Here is a 17,607-nt window from a genome sequence, read left to right on the forward strand (position 1 = left end):
GCCATGCCTGCCTTCAGGGGATCTTCTCAGCCCGGGAACTGAACCCATGTCTCCTGCATTGGCAGGCGAGTTGTTTACCACTAGCACCACCTGGGGAGCCCAAGAGATTACTAGTGGTGCCATATTACAGATGAGAAAACTGTGGCACAGAGAAGCTAAGTCATTTGCCTAAGGTCACACAGTAAGTGATAGAGCAGGATTCAAATCCAGGTAGTCTAATGTCTGAGCCTGGACCTTTATCTGCCATAATAGTGTTGTAGAAAGATTTTTCCTGGTTTGGAAACTACTTGTGATATACTGTTCATGAAAAAAAGCAAGTTACTAAACACGCGCTGTATAATCTCATTTTTTGTAGGGGAAAAAACAAGGCATAAATTCATATGAATAGAAAAAAATCTGAAAGATTATGTACAAAAAGAGTAGAGCTGGTTTGGAGAGATGATGAAATCATGGGTGCTCTGTGTAAGTTTTACACACCTCTGCATTTTTGAGGTTTTCTAAGGTAAACATGTCAAGCTTATGCAATAATAATGATTTCTAACATTTATGGTAAGTTCTCTACATATGTGACACTTTATGTTTACTACCTCATTTAATCTTTACAACCAGCCTATGAGATGGATACTGATTTTCTCCACTTTAGAGATAAGGAAACAGACTCAGAGATATTGACCATCTTACCCAAGGTCATGCAGCTAATAATTTGCAGAGCTAGGATTTGAACCCAGGTCGTCTGACTCCAACGCTCATGTTTGTTAAATAGATAAATAATTGACTTAGCCACACTCTGACTAAGCATGCCCAGGTCAGAATCACACCTTTGGTGTGGACAGGATTCCAGAGAGAAGATGAGGGGCACCTACTTACCTCCTTGGTCCCTGCCCGTGACTGAGGTTTCCAATATTTAACTCAGATGCGGAGGACATGGTAAATGTTCTCATAGAGTTTCTACAGAAAATGGACGATCACACGTGGGAGCTACAGTTCAGCTCAGCCGCTCAGTCGTGTCCAACTCTTTGCGACCCCATGAACTGCAGCACACCAGGCCTCCCTGTCCATCACTAGCTCCCAGAGCCTACTCAAACTCATGTCCATTGAGTCAGTGATGCCATCCAACCATCTCATCCTCTGTCATCCCCTTCTCCTCCTGCCATCAATCTTTCCCAGCATCAGGGTCTTTTCTGATGAGTCAGCTCTTCGCATCAGGTGGCCAAAGTATTGGAGTTTCAGCTTTAGCATCAGTCCGTCCAATGAACACCCAGGACTGATCTCCTTTAGGATGGACTGGTTGGATCTCCTTGCCGTCCAAGGGACTCTCAAGAGTCTTCTCCAACACCACAGTTCAAAAATATCATTTCTTCAGTGTTCAGCTTTCTTTATAATCCAACTCTCACATTCATACAAGACTCCTGGAAATACCATAGCTTTGACTAGATGGACCTTTGTTAGCAAAGTAATGTCTCTGCTTTTTAATATGCGAGGTTGGTCATAGTTTTTCTTCCAAGGACCAAGCGTAGTCTCTCTGATTTGATTCATCATACCCATAGGAAGTCTGGTCACTCAGACCAGGAGGCCACAGTCATGGCACCACTTGCCCATCTTCATTTCCAAAACACAGGTTGCCAAGCATGCTTATGTAGTCTCACATTTATAATAACTCTGTGAGGAAAGCAAAGCAGCTCATCTTATTTGACTCATAAGGAAATTGAGACTGCAAGTGGTTTAGTTAATGGAAGACAGAATTGCAAAGCAGTTAAGAGCACAAGCCGTGGCATTGGATGGATGTGGGTTGGATTCCGACTCTGCTGTTTACTAGCTATGTGACTTTGGGTGCTTGCATCACTTCTCTGAGCAGCAGTTTTCTCATCTGTCAAATGGGAGTGGTGATGCCTGTACTCACAGGTTTGAGGGGAAAAGTAAATGAAATAATGTCTGTAAAGTGCTGGGTCCAGTGCTTGGCATTCCAGAATCGGCAGCTGTTATTCAGTCGACAGGTATTTCTTGAGCACCTGCTGTGGACTAAGCACCAGGTGCTGAGGATACAACAGTCAAAAGTCCCTGGGCTCGTGTCGTTTGGGTCTGAGTCGATGAGGGCAGGAGCATGTAGATGCCTGGGGGGACAGAAGGTACACACAGAACATTTTCCCCCAACATTTTGGTATGAAAAATTTCAAACATAAACCTAAAAAGTTGAAAGAAAGGTACAGTGAAAAGCCGTTCACCTCCCACCTAGAGTTGACAATTAACATTTGATTTATGACATTTCTGCTCTAGATCCTATATGCTTTCCCAGGGACCCTGCCTTGAAGATTTGAAGTCAGACTATCTGGAACTGTCATCAGAAAACAGGGGTCTTTTGCAACAGTCTGAGAGGTAGAGAGAAAACTCCCCTTTTGACCAATCTTCTGGGAGAGGCCACCTGTGGGGTCAGCTCCCTTTTATTAAAGAAAGCCTTTCTGTTCATTCAGGAGCTTGGCCCTGTTGTCAAGTGGTCTGTCCCTCACTGGGCAGGATCAGGACACGCACGGCTTTAGGATGCCCCTGTGGGAACCAGCTGCCGTCATCACTGAGTTTGCCAGCATGTAAACACAACCGTCAGGGGCTCCAAGCCCAGGGGCTGGCAGCGACTGGAAATCTCTAGTGCTCATCTGCCTGACATTTGGTGCCCCTGGGTAGGTAGGTACAGCAGCCTGGTTCACAAACTGCTGGTACAGGACCCAGGCCAACAAGGGTCACATTCACTTGTCCCCCTCATAGGGGAATGTCCTGTTAAGGAAACTTCCATGACCAAAGACACGGAAGCAACCTAAATGTCCATCCCCAGAGGAATGGATAAAGAAGATATGGTACATATACACAGTGGAATATTACTCAGCCATTAAAAATGAAATGATGACATTTGCAACATGGATGGGCCTAGAGATTGTCATCCTGAGTGAAGTAAGTCAGACAAAGAAGGAGAAATATCGCATGACATCCCTTATATGTGGAATCTAGAAAGAAATTATACAAATGGACTTACAAAGCAGAAAGAGGCTCACAGACTTAGAAACAATCTTATGGTTGCTAGGGTAAGGGAGGAGGATCAGGGAGAGGGATAGTTAGGGGGTCTGGGATGGACATGTACACCCTGCTATATTTAAAATATAGATGAGCGACAAGGCCCTACTGTGTAGCACATGGAACTCTGCCCAATGTTATGTGGCAGCCCAGATAGGGGGGACATTTTGGGGAGAATGGATACATGTATATATATGGCTGAGTTCCTTGCTGTTCACCTGAAACTACCACAACCTCATTAATCAGCTATACCCCAAAACAAAATTTAAAATTAAAAAAAAAAAAAAAGAAGTACTGATGGCCAGAAAAAGGCCAGAAATCAAAACCGAGGCTGACCATGAGGGCTGAGCTCTAGAAACCGGTACTTACTGCCATATTTACTGGTGAGGTAGCAGAAGCCTTGGAATCCTTTCTTGCTAGCCTTTCAGAAGTAGAAGACGACTTAGGAGTTATCTGGGCTAAAGTTAGGTAGTTAAACACCCAGGTGCCCAAGATAGACTGCCCAAGCTGAAATCCCAGCTCTAGTACTTACTAACCCCATAACCTTGGGCAAGTCACCTGATATTGCTGTGCCTCAGCTTGTTGCAGAAAGGCTGACAGTCCCATCTCACAGGCTCATTAACTGAGTTCATACATGTAAAGTGTCTAGAACGGTGCCTAGTGTACTAAAGTACTTAGTAAATTTTAGCTCCCCAAGATACCTAATCCAAAAGTAACCAGAAGTGGTTTGTAGCCAATTTTTTTTTCCCAATGCATGTGTTAACATACAGTGTTATTATTATTTCACCAAAGTGGGGAACATGCACACTGTTCTGTAACTTCCTTCACCAAATAATATATCCCATGTGCCGTTTTTGATAAACTTTAAAAGCATTTTCTTCTGGATTTTTCTGCATGTTCAGAATGATTATATTGGTGGCAGATTATGTGTCCTATAGTTTACTTAACCAGTCCCCTACGATTGTACGTTTAGGTTATTCTCAATTTTTTCTTTTTTGTAAATAAAGCTGCGCTGAGCCAGAAATGACTAATGTCAATGACTGTATGACCTCGGGTGTGACCTTCTGGGTTTAGTTTCATCTAAAAACAAAAAAGACAAGATTCTACCAGGTGATTAACATCTCCCATAATCCACATCTGAATCATTCACAAGACATCTCTGACAACTAACCATCAGCTTCTGCTTGCATTCCCCTAGTGACAGGTTGCTCACTACCCCATGAATGGTCAATAAAATATCCACTCATGTTGGGCTGCAGTCTGCCTCCCTGCTACTCCTGCTGCTGCTGCTAAGTTGCTTCAGTCGTGTCCGATTCTGTGCGACCCCATAGATGGCAGCCCACCAGGCTCCGCCGTCCCTGGGATTCTCCAGGCAAGAACGCTGGAGTGGGTTGCCATTTCCTTCTCCAATGCATGAAAGTGAAAAGTGAAAGTGAAGTCACTCAGTTGTGTCCGACTCTTAGCGACCCCATGGACTGCAGCCTACCAGGCTCCTCCGTCCATGGGATTTTCCAGGCAAGAGTGCTGGAGCGGGGTGCCACTGCCTTCTGCACCCTGCTACTCCTAGCCAGGTTTTAGTCTCTGGGCCCTCATAAATTCAGTCTACACACAGTGGCCAGTGACTGGGGCCAGTGTAGAAGGTAAAAAATGTTGATTCCTCCTTCTCTCCCTTTCTCTATATCTCAGGTCTTCTACTGAGCAAATGGATGTGGCCATAGGAACAGTTAGCTGCAGGGGCAGAACTAGATCCCAGGAACCTTGAATCCTATCCTTCCAGGGGACAGTCCTCCATTGTGGGGTGGGGGTACTGAGGCTGGTGACCACCGTCAAATGCGCCGCAGTGCTCATGCCCTAGGCAAGTCCTGGGCTGCTCTGGGAGCAGGTGACCAGAGTTGGGGCCAACTTCAGCCTCGGGCTAGAGCGGGCATTCCTAGAGCTGGGTCACCTCCTCCTTTCATCTGTCACACCTGCCCTTGAAAGATTGAGAAACAGGTCAGATTCTGTATTTAAATACAGATTCAGATAAAACTAATTTCAACGGTGTGGCTCTGAGGAGTTAGTTCTCTGTGGGTCCTAGGTCCTCCCCAGGACTTAATATTGTTCTTTGCTTTCATCCATTCATTCATTCGCTTTATCATTTTTAAGAGCCCACTTGGTGCCCTCTCTGACCTGTGGTAAGGTTTGAAAGAGAAATTTTGCCAATCCAAAGCTCCATCTAAGCATCCGTTTCCCCATTTGTGATATAAGGGTGTTGATCTAGTCTCTGCCTTTCTTGCAAGATGCGGTAAAGGTAAGTGAAAAAAGGGGTGAAGGAGGATTCTTGTGTTTGAGGGTCAAGTGAATGAATGCCCTCTTTTCAGCTGGACACAGTGCCTGCCCTGTGGTAGGAATGTAGCAGCTACTTGTTGAATCAATAAATGATTGAATGAATCAATTACTGTTGGAATAAATGCATTTTCCTCCTCCCTGTCACTGTTCCTCTGCTCCCGTGTTAACTCCACAGATAGATCTGCAGGACCAGCCTTGCAGCCTGAGATAAGCCCTTCCCCGGGTGTCTCCCCCGTCCCTCCCCTTAGTGGGTGTGGGGCCAAGGGTAATGCCCGGTGCTGGTGGAAACGCCGCACAGAGACGGACACAGGATGGGCTCTAAGTACCAAGAGTCTGTGCGGGTCTGGCTGCCCCTGTGGGCCTTAATGCTGGAGGTGATTTTCATTGTCATCTTCTTCTTTTTCACCTCCTATTCAGCTTCTGTAAGTGAACAGAAGAAGCTCTTGAGGAACTACCGAGGTGAGTGTCCAGAGGGGAGGTGGTCACAGAGGCAAACAGCAGGTGCAGGGAAGAGGAGGTCCTCCAGGGGCATAGGGCCTCCTTTCCACAAAGTCTCCGAGGAAAGGGGTTCCCTCATCCTCTTCGATCTGTTGCACAAAGACGCAGCCAAACATGCCGTCTCTTCTTTAGGACCAGTGTGGCCATCACCTCTTCCATGAAGCCTTCCTTGATTTGTCAGGGCAGACAGAGGGGCCTCATTTTCTCTGTTCCTAGACTTCCCTTTGCCAAAGGGTCTTTGCAGTTCTCTGCCTCCACTGCCCCCTTTTCTCTTTCCTTAACAGCAAGGAATTTCACGGTGTTGTTGGGTTTGAGGGATTTTGTTTCCCTTTTTTTTTTTTTTTGGTCTCTTTTTCTCGTTTCTGTACCACTTTCCTTTTGGAAGCTTCCTTCTTACTTAGGGGCTGGGAAGTCTGCTTTCTGCCTGCAAATCCTGAGGCATAAGCTCTGGCTGAAGGGAATGTAGGATGGTTGTTATTTTATATATATGCAGCTAAAAATACTCATAGACTGTGATGAGAATGACTCTCAACAAGATAGACATCCACAGTGATGTGGCTTCTGCTTTTTTAAAAAACTTGAGAGGAGTTTTCAAGTACCTCAAAGGGTCAAGATGTTGTTTATGATAATGGACGGACCTCCTTGAGTGAGGTCCCTGAGACCAAGCAGAAGCATGAGCCTGGCTGAGTGTTTGCTTGTTTCTACGTGATGTTAGCTAGTAGACTAGAAGCGAAGGGAAGGCACCCCTGGGCCCTCAGCTGTAGAAAGAAGGACCAGGCGATGACTTGGGGGAGGGAAGTCCCTCCACTGCTTCATGAGCTAGCCCAGAGAGGGTGCTCAGTGCTGAACGAGCAAGGCCTGGGCACAATTTTCACTCATTTCAACTTACTGTAATTCTTTTCATTTGGGTACAATGTAATTCAGTCCATTCATTCATTCATTTCCTCAATCTATTACAGACCATGTGGGATCCAGACACGTGCTAATCAGAGCTGATATTTATTGATTACTTATCAGGCACTCCAGTATTCTTGCCTGGACAATCCCATGGACAGAGGAACCTGGTGGGTTACAATCCATGGGGTCGCAAAGAGTCAGGCAGGACTGAGCGACTAAGCATGCATGCACACACCAGACACTATTTTAAATGCTTTACACTGAATCCTCACTGTCATCCTATGAGATAGGTACCATTTTTAAAAAATAATAATTTTATTTCTTTACTTTTGGCTGTGCTGGGTCTTTGCCGCTGCGAAGACTTTTCTCAAAGTGCGGCAAGTGGGGGCTACTCTCTAGTTTCGGTGCTTGGGTTTCTCACTGCAGTGGCTTCTCTGGTGGAGCGCGGGCTCCAGGGTGCTCTGGCTTCAGCAGTTGCGGTTCCCAGGCTGTAGAGCACAGGCTCGGTAGTTGTGGCGCAGGGGTTCCAAGGCATGTGGGATCTTCTCAGATCAGGAATCGAACCATGTCTCCTGCATTGGCAGGCAGATTCTTTAGAGACAGGTACTATTATGGTCTCCACTTTTCTTAGGAGGAAACTAGGCACTTGGACATGGAGCGATTTGCCCAAGACTGTTCAGCTAGCAGTAGCAGAGCAGTTTGAAATTTTGCTGTTGTTGTTTAGTTGCTAAGTCATGTCTCACTTTTTTGCAACCCCTTGGACTTTAGCCTGCCAGGCTCCTCTGTCCATGAGATTTCCCAGGCAAGAATGCTGACTAGGTTGCCATTTCCTTCTCCAAGATATCTTCCAGACCCAGGGATCGAACTTGAATCTCCTGCATTGGCAAGCAGATTCTTTACCACTGAGCCATCAGGGAAGTCCTTGGTTTAAAGTTAAGTAGCCTTATATTTCGGAGAAGACAAAGGCACCCCACTCCAGTACTCTTGCCTGGAGAATCCCATGGACAGAGGAGCCTGGTAGGCTGGAGTCCATGGGGTCGCAAAGAGTCGGACACGACTGAGCAACTTCACTTTCATTTTTCACTTTCATGCATTGGAGAAGGAAATGGCAACCCACTCCAATGTTCTCACCTGGAGAATCCCAGGGACGGCAGAGCAGTCTATGGGGTCGCACAGAGTTGACACGACTGAAGAGACTTAGCAGCAGTAGCAGCAGTAGCCTTATATTTGGGCTTCTCTGGTGCTCAGACGGGAAAGAATCTGACTACAGGGTGGGAGACCTGGGTTCGATCCCTGGGTTGGGAAGATCCCCTGGAAGAGGGCATGGCAACCCACCCCAGTATTCTTGCCTGGAGAATTCCCATGGACAGAGGAGCCTGGCGGGCTTACAGTCGATGGGGTCGCAGAGTCAGCCATGACTGAGCAACTAAGCACAGCACAGCACAGCCTTATATTTAAAATAGAAAACCAACAAAGACCTACACAGGGAATTCTGCTCAGTTTTCTACAGTAACCTAAATGGGAAAAGAGTTTTAAAAGGAATGGACCCACGTATATGTATAATTGAATTGCTTTGCTGTACATCTGAAACGAACACAACATTGTTAATCAACTATGCTCCAGTATAGAATAAAAATTAAAAAATAAAATAGATTAAGTAAAACTAAATGAAGGGGAAAAAAATCAACTTAAGCAGCCTAGTTTGAATTTCCTCGCACTTAACCATGATGCTTCACAGCCCCATTTTACAGTGAGGTTGAATTTCTTGTCATATAATCAGTAGGCATAGGAGCCAATATCTCAACTTTGTAGTTTGGATCCAGTTTTCTTTACCCCTAGGCTGTGCTGCTAACATAGACATAAGTGTCCTCAGATGCTCACGCTCTATGGCAGCACAGAGGAGGGCCCACAACCCAGGCAGGAAGATGGGGATGTCAGGAAAGGCCTCTGGAGGGAAGTGACTGCCCAGCCGGACCTCAGAGGCTCAGGTAGAGTAGCCATTTGAAAAGGGAGGGTCTCGAGCACAGCAGGAACCATTGTGTTCATCAGACTGGACCAGGCTGGGGTTTAACCGTACACTGTGCTGTCCAAGCACAAGGAGGGAAGCAGTGGATGGACCCATTCCCTTGAGTAAGCAGGCTGCCCTTCATTCTCTTGCTCTATTAGGAAGCAGCAGTGTGGTCAGTTTGGGTTTGGTTATGGAGAAAGCCGTTCCAGGGCTGGCATGGGGGTGGGGAAGGGGCCTGACTTGAGACAGAAGCCAGTGTGGAGTCTGTAGTGTTGTGTGGACTGGGGGGCTTCACATTTTTCAAGCATGCCCCGTATTTCTATGTCCTACCTAAATCCTGCTGCAGTGATACATTTTGCACATTATCATAGGTGTACGTAAATTAGAAAGTTGGAAAGAAATCAAAAGGAAATAGAAAATATTTTCAAATGACTGATGGTGATGGTGTCAGTCACTCCAGGCAAGGTCCATTGCTACCGTGAATGATAGTGGATGGCAATTCAATCCTCAGGGTCTTCTAGATATTTTCAAATTATCTTGCTTGACTTCTTGTCAGATGTGATTAGATGGGGTTTTTTCTTTAACTCTGAATGTGACTGACGGAGAGCGTGCCCAAGAAGTATCCTTCTCCCCTTTGTTTCCGCGCTTGCCTGACATTATATTCTTTTGCCTTCAATCTGTGGTTTTTGGCAGTTGTCTGAGCTGTTAGTCCATTTTGTGAAGGTTAGTTGAGTTAAAACTAGGTAGCAATCTGTCAATCTGCTTAATCTAATCCAGTCCACGTAAACTAAAACAAGGCATTTAAACCAGCCGATTCTAAAAAAACGACAATTTTGAGACAACCTGGAAATCTGAATAAAACGTGAGTGTTAGGTAACACACAGGCATTATTGTGAGTTTTGTTAGGTGTGATAATAGCATAGTGGGTGGTTTTAAACCTATTTAGAAGTAGGTTTACCAATTTAACATATAGTGAGCCCTATTTGTTAGAGGAGCATACTGGACTAGAACAATGTCTGGGATCTGTTTCATGCCCAAAAGAAGAAGAAAAAGGAGAAAGAGGTAGGGAAGGAGGAGGGGGAAGGCGGAGGGGGGAGGGGGAAGGAGATGGAGAAGGAGAAAGAGAAGGAGGGGAAGAAAAAAAGAAAGGCTATGGAAGGAAACAGGTGGAGAAGGATAATAAAAACGAGATTGAATGGGATTAACGTAAACACAACTACGTATAAGACAGATAATCCACAAGACCTACCGGTTTAGCACAGGGAACTCTACGCAGTAGTCTGTGTTAACCTCTATGGGGAAAGAATCTGAAAAAAGAATGGATATGCGTATATGTGCAACTGAATCACTTTGCTGCACACCTGAAACTAACAACAAAAGGAGAAAGAAAGAAAACAAGGGGAGAAGGATAATTAAAAACAGGATTGACCCCGTGTGACAGTCATCAAAGCTGGGACTGGGGACACGATGTGCACCACGCTACTCACTCTGTTTCTGTGTATGCTTGAAGTTTTCCATCATAAAGCTGTCAATTAAGCAAAACAAAACCCTGTCATTAGTTGCAACAAGATGAATCTGGAGAAATACATGTCACCCCCTATTCAGGGGCCTAATATTCCCTCAGGACACCTTCCAAAGCTAGGGGACTGAGCTGATATCCTAAGCAAGTCAGAGGAGGCTCCTGGATTCATCCGAACATTAAATGCTTGCAGAGTTGCAAAACTGACCAAGTGCCTTGAGGGGGAGAAGAGCCTAGATCCGTGGTCCTCAGATGTGGTCCCCAGACCAGCCACCTCAGCATCCCCTAAGAAATACCTGGGCCCCCATCCATACCTACTGATCCAAAACTCAAGGGCGGGGCCCAGCAATCTGTGTTTTGCCAAGCCCTAAGTGACTCAAATACGCAGGAGTTTGAGGACTGCTGGAGCTAGACTGATTCACATCTCTGCTTCACTTCCTCTTCTTAGCTGTGAGACCTTGGGCAAATCACTCAATCTCTCTCTCTGCCTCTGGCACATGACGATAGTACTTACTAAGTTGTTGAAACGCTTGAAAGAATGAACACCTACGAAAACTGATACAGAGTATTAGCTTTGAACTTCCCTTGCAGCCCAGTGGTTAAGCCTCCGTGTTTCCAATGCAGGGGGCTTGGGTTGCATACCTGGTCAGGAAACTAAGATCCCATGTGCCACAATAAAGCATTGCCAAAAAAAAAAAAAAAAGTATTAGCTTTTTCTTATGAATAAACTTTAATTTCTTAAATGTTTTAGAAAAAATGAGTAGAAATAGCAGTGCTAATATCTCTTCTTCTGGCAGCCCCTACGGATTGTCTGGAGAATCTTCTGAGGGGTGTGAACCCTACTCTGGTGACCACTGGCCTGGTTGACCGGTGATGAGGTCAAATGGGCAGGGGTGGTAAAGGAGAAGCAAAGAGTCAGATTCAAGAGTTATTTAGGAGATGAAATTGGCTGTTCTTGGAGAAAACAAGAGAGGAGTCAAGGATGGCTTCAGATGTGTGATTGGCAGATGGAGGTGCCCATTTCTGAGATGAGAGGCACAAGTGGAAGGGCAGATTGTGGGATAAATGAACAATGATATGTTCATTCTGGGCTTGGGATTGAGGTGCCAGTGAGATGCCAGGGGAAAGCAATTGTATCCGTTATCTATTGCTACGTAACAAACCACCCCCAACCTTAGTGGCTCAAAATAGCAGTCATCTAATTTGCTCCGGATCATGATTCTGTGGTGCAGCAATTTCAGCTGTACTGTGGTCACGCAGTTCTGTCAATTTCACCTAGGGTCACTATGCATCTCCGGGGCTTCCCTGGTAGCTCAGCCAGTGAAAGACTCCACCTTCAATGCGGGAGACTGGTGTTCGATCCCTGGGTTGGGAAGACCCCCTAGAGAAGGGAATGGCAACCCACTCCAGTATTCTTGCCTGGAGAATTCCACGGACAGAGGAGCCTGGCAGGCCCATGGGGTCACATAGAATAAGACACGACTGAGCAACTAAGCATCCATGCACATACCATACATCTCCAGCCTGGAGCTTTGACTAGGGCTGAACAGTCTCTGATAGCCTCATTCGAACGTTTGTCAGTTGATGCCGGCTGGACGCTTAGCGCATGTGATTCCAGCAACCTAGCTCAGATTTTCAAATGGCAGCAGAGGAATTACAGCAGTAAGAGGGGGCAAGCCCCAATGCACAGGTGCTTTTCAACCCTCTGCTTGTATTGTGTTTGGTGATGCCCCATTAGCCAAAGCCAATCACAAAGCTTAGCTCAGGTGGGAGGGGTCTATCCTGGAAGGATGATTCATTGGGGCCCATTACTATGACCATTTGTCACGCAGAGCCTGCTTGAACGCTGACACACTGCGGGACTATCCTGGGCCCTGCACTGTGGCTACCACCCAATTACCCTCATACTCTTTAGAAGCAGGAAGGAGAGCTATTAAAAGACAAGAAGGGCTTTGCTAATGATGTATACTGACGTCATTGGCACTCATTGTACACTGTACATGCTTCAGTCGTGTCTGATTCTTTGCAACCCCATGAACAGTAGCCTGCCAAGCTCTTCTGTCCACGGGATTTTTCAGGCCAGGTTACTGGAATGGGTTGCCATTTCCTCCTCCAGGGGATCTTCCTGGCCCAGGGATGGAACCAGCATCTCTTGTGTCTCCTGAATTGGCAGGCAGATTCTTTGCCACTGTGCCACTTGGGAAGCCCACATCTTAGCCTTCACAGCCCTGTTGATTGGGAAACCTCTTTTCCTTTTCCCATACTGCTGTAGGGGTAAGGGTGGGGTGGGAGATTGTCGGGGGGAGGTGGGGAAGGCAGCATGAGGCTCCACAGATGGTTCCAGACCAGGGCTGCAGAGGTACCATGCGAAGTCAGTGGTGGGGAGCAGAGTGTGGAGGTCCAGCCCAGGGTCCGAGGGACAGAAGCTGGGCCTGGCTTCGGAGCTGATGAAGTGTCTGCAGGTCAGAGGGAGGTGGAAGTGTGTGTGGGGAACGGTGGAGATTCCCAGGGGCAGCCAGGCTGAAGGAGTGGGAACAGTCTTGTCCAAAGGCACAGCTAACAAGGGGCAGGCCTGAGATAATTTATAGTCCCTAACATTTACCATGCACCAGTGCTAGGCTAAGCGATTCACAGGAGCCAAGGAACTCACTCCTAACAGCAAACCTCTGAGCAGGTGCCATTATTTCAGACCACTTTACAGACTAGGAAGCAGGTACGCGGAGGTTGAACCAGGCTCTGAACTCTGACAGCCAGACTCAGAGGCCCACACTCAAATTTGACACTAAGGAGAGTGAAGGATGGAGGGGGAGGCAGGATGGTATAGCGATTAAACCCAGAGCCAGGATTCAGGTCTGCCACTACCATTTGCTAGCTGTGTGGCCTGAGCTAATTTCAGCAGCTCTCTGTGCCTCCCTTTCCCCAGCTGTAAATGGGGATAATCAAAGGTACCTCCTGCATGGGCTTGTCGTTGTCTAAGGCTGGCAGGCACTTGGAAGAGTGTCTAGTTTGTGGAGGGCACCGTATATGTGCCCACTGTTACAATGATGTTGATTATTGCCCTACAGGACTCCCAGGTTAGGCTGGCTCCAAGTTGAGGGACTTGCATAAACTTCTCCAGAAGGCCCACCTTAGATTATGTGTAAAACTCTTCTCTGAGGCCCAGGTATGGGGCCCCTGGAGCAATCCTCTCCTTATCAGCCCTGGACACCTTAGGTCCATTATCTTATCAGACCAGCAGCTAATGCAGGGCACAGCACATGCTCTGAGAGGTGGATGCTGATACCAGTGGGGATGATGCCCTGAGCTGGGACCCAGTGTTGAAGTTGGGATCCAGTTGTGAGACATGGGAGGAGTGGGGCTGGACCAGAGCCCTGAGAGGCTGGGAGAGGAAGTGGGAGGATACAGAGGGTGAGAGTAGAGGGACCCTGACCTCAAACGTGATTTACTGACCAGGTTGGGGTGAATGAGCTTTGTCAACAGCTCCAAGAAACTGCCACCCTAACTTTATCTCCCTGGCTGGAGCACAAGCCCAAGCCCACCGGCCCCCCCAGGGATAGTGTGGGGTCGTAGGAGGAGGGTTCTGAGCTCTGTACCTGCAGCAGGCATGGCAATTGTGCCTAATAAAGCCCCCAGCCAAGAGCCTCTGACTTTTTATCTTCAGAGCCCCATGGACTGTAGCCCACCAGGCTCCTCCATCCATGGGATTTTCCAGGCAAGAGTACTGGAGAGGGGAGCCATTTCCTTCTCCAGGGGATCTTCCCAACCCAGGGATCGAACCTAGGTCTCCTGCATTGCACACAGGCACTTTACCATCTGAACCACCAGGGAAACCCTCTTCAGAACCCCACCTCTGACCTAATCCTGGTTCCCTGCCCTTCCCACACGCTGCCCCCTCCTCTGAATACACCAGAGTGGTGAGGTCCTGAGAGAGTATGAAGGCCAAATCCCATGAGCTATAGATAGGGAAACTGAGGCTCCAAGAAGGCAAGGGACTTGCCTTAGGTCCCTTAGTGAGGTGTGGGCAAACAAGACCAAGAGATAGCCGAGCACTGAGGGGAGGGCACTGCCCCAGGAGTCCAGAGCTTGGTTCTGCCGCAGACATGCTGTGTGCTCTTGAGGAAGTCACAGGCTGTCTCTGGATCCCTTCTGTAGAATGAGAGGAAAATGGAAGGACTCCCCTACTCACGGAATCTTCACTAAGTCTGGACCCTTTACATATAGCATTGCTGCAAAATGAAGGAACGTTTTTTTTTGTTTTTTTTTAACAGCAGTTTTTAAGGGAAGATTGAATTTGCATATCTAGAAACAGGGCACTCAAAGCTGGTACACTGGGACACCCCAGAAGGATGGGACGGGATGGGGAGGGAGGTGGGAGGGGGTTCAGGATGGGGGACACATGTACACCCATGGCTGATTCATGTCAAGGTATGGCAAAAACCACCACAGTATTGTAAAGTAATTAGCCTCCAATTAAAATAAATTAATTAATTTTTAAAAAAGAATTTGCACATCTAAAGTGGCGTATGATATCTCCAATTGGCCATAGGCCTCACCACTCCCCAATACACGCTATGATTTTCATTAGGTAGTTTCTGCTCAGCTCCTGGAGGAAATCGAGCAGTCCCAAGAGAAGCCCCTATAAAAAATGTACCCATTTCACCGCCATTCCTAAGGGGAGACAAGCGGGAGACGGAAACGTTGCCTCCCCTCCCCCTTCCTCATGTCAGAGAAGAAGGTGCAAGAAGTTGAATCCTCTTGATGGTCCACTTCTCGCCCACTCCACAAGTCCCCAGATCCCATGGAGATGCCTGGGTCCCCTGTAATCTGGTTGACCTGGGATATTCACCCAAGTCCTGTGTGCAAGACCCTAGCTACCTGTGTTTTTCAATGAAAGTAAATTTCAATGTAAGTTGAAGAGGATTTGGAAAGCTCTGGAAAGAAGAATTTCCTTGTTGCTATCAGACCCAAGGCTGGAGACCAGGTGACTTCTTACCCCTGGGAAAGTGATGATGGTGCTGGTGGTGAATAGCCACTATTTACTGCGCTTTCTCTATGTGCCAGGGACAGTGCCAAGCTCTTGAACAAAACATTACTTCCTTTGGATTTCCCAGTACCCTCTGAGAGGGGATAATTGCTCTTATTTAGCTGATAAGGGGAGTAAGCAACCCAAAGTCCATGCAGCTAAGAAGCTGAAACATACAAATTGCCATTCTTATATGTCAAATGGTCAGATATTGGCAATTTAACATGATTTAACCTAATAGAGAATGATAGAGTTGAGGTCAGACAAAATTGTCTGACCTCAAAGCACAGGCTTTTTTTCTTTAAGAAAAAATTACCTACTCTCTTCATAACAGTTGTAGAAAATTTTAACACTAAAATTTTTTTTAAAAATAGAGCTCTCCTAAACCCAGAGATAATCTCCTTGGGGGCAGGGAGCTGGGGGCGGAATTCCTTTAAGACTTCACTCCAGCCATTTGCACACGTGTGAACCTAGTTGGTGTTTGTTGATAAAACGGTCTTTACTATTCTGGAGCAATTACATGTATTATACCATTTGATTCCGGCAACCTGATGAGGGAGATACAATTATTTTTCCCACTTAATAGAAGAGAATATCAAGAGGGCAGAGAGTGTGGTAACTCAAGGCACAGGCTCTAGAGCAGACCCTCTAGGCTGAAATCCCAGCCCTATTGGCTGAAGCAAATGATAACTCCTCTATGCCTCAGTTTTCTCATCTGCAAAATAGTGATAATAACAGCCCCCACGGTGAAGGACGCTTGTGAGAACTAAACGAGATAGTTTACATGAAGTGGTTTAAACTGCGTTGGCATTTGGCAAACATTTAATAAGTGTAGGCGGTTATTAAAGCTCAGAGACGTTAAATAGCTAGATTAAACCACACAGCTGGACAGTGCCAGAGCCCTGATAGAACCCTAAGCTTATCTAGTTCCAGAGCCCAAACCGTTACCCATTTTGCAAAGTTGGAGCCGATTCAAAGCATCCGCCCTTTCCTCTTCCCGGTCCCCTCCGGAACATCAGCTGAGTCCCTCTCACTCATCTGCCGTGGCAGCCACCTCACAAAGTCTGAGGCTGGGGAAAGGGAGGGTCACCCAGGTGGCCCTGGTGCTTTCCGATGGCCCCAGGTCCCCCTCAGCAGGAGCCAAAGGAGAGAGCTGTTTTCTGCAGAGATAATTTGGTTCTCGCTTGTGAACCTCTAGACCTGCTACTGCCCCTTCTTTTCTGAATGACCTGAGCTAAGTCACCAAATTATGTGGCCTTATTTTCGCTTACGCATGATCAGGAGGTTAAACCTGAATCTCAGAAAGCAAGACGTCAGTACCTTTACAGAATGTCAGCTATGTGCCAAGGATGGGTCCTGACTCCCTACGCGTGTTCATATTATTGTGTTTAATAATAACAGTAATTGCTACCTTTGTTGAACACTCACTGTGGGCCAGGCTCTGTGTTAGCTCAGTCATTCCTTCCCTCAACCCTGTATGTATTATCCCCATTATTCAGATAAGAAAACTGAGGCTTAAAGAGGGGAAGTAACTTGACCAAGCTCTCTTCAATGATCCGTAATGCCCCTTCCAGCTGCCGTTCCATAAAACTCTAACACAACCCTCCACCTTGTCTGCTTCTCTTCCTCCTTCTTTCCCCTGAGCAGACTTCCAGGATGTGTTCATCATGGCAACCCTTGGCTTCGGCTTCCTCAATACTTCTTTGCGGAGACATTGCTGGAGCAGCATAGCCTTCAATCTCTTTCTGCTGGCCCTTGGGGTGCAGCTGGCAGTCCTGCTGGATGGCCTCCTGATGGAACTCTCCCTTAGGAAGATGGTCATCGATATGCCCAGGTAACTAGATGGCTGCTGGATCACTTCTGGGTTTTTGGGGGGTCTGGGGTCCAAGAGAGCAGATTCTAGAAGTGCTGGGATGTCTCTTTCTAGCGCCAACACGATGCAATATTCAGGACTTTAACTAACAAGTTATACATTGTCTAAAATTCATGTTTAACTGGCATCCTCTGTTTAATATGACAACCCTCCTCTGTGGCATCACAAGAGACCCAGATCTACAGCCCTCCTTGTGTCCTTTCTTTTTTTTATTGATTTTGAAAACTTTTACAGTGAATTTTAGTTCAAAGAAAAAAATAATAGAGATTAGACAAAAAGAAAGAAATCTCACACTCAGAAAGGTAGTCTCTTGAAAAGAAGGAAGTACCTTCAGTCTTCAAATGCTGGTAGACAAGAAATAGCCATGCCTTTCGTTTCTTTAAATTAACTTTGATCTATTT

General features: G+C 46.7%; 1 protein-coding gene across 1 annotated transcript in view; it reads left to right on the forward strand.

The window, feature by feature from the left end:
• Positions 1-5,699: 5,699 nt before the first annotated feature.
• The window catches only part of LOC128043355 (RH-like protein IC), a 39,634-nt gene continuing 27,726 nt past the window's right edge, over positions 5,700-17,607 (forward strand). Inside the window, exons 1-2 of the mRNA XM_052635693.1 lie at positions 5,700-5,847; positions 16,981-17,167. Coding sequence (XP_052491653.1) covers positions 5,700-5,847; positions 16,981-17,167 — 335 coding nt within the window. The remainder of the gene's footprint in view (positions 5,848-16,980; positions 17,168-17,607) is intronic.

Source organism: Budorcas taxicolor, chromosome 2, assembly GCF_023091745.1.
Source record: "Budorcas taxicolor isolate Tak-1 chromosome 2, Takin1.1, whole genome shotgun sequence".
NCBI classification, from domain to species: domain Eukaryota; kingdom Metazoa; phylum Chordata; class Mammalia; order Artiodactyla; family Bovidae; genus Budorcas; species Budorcas taxicolor.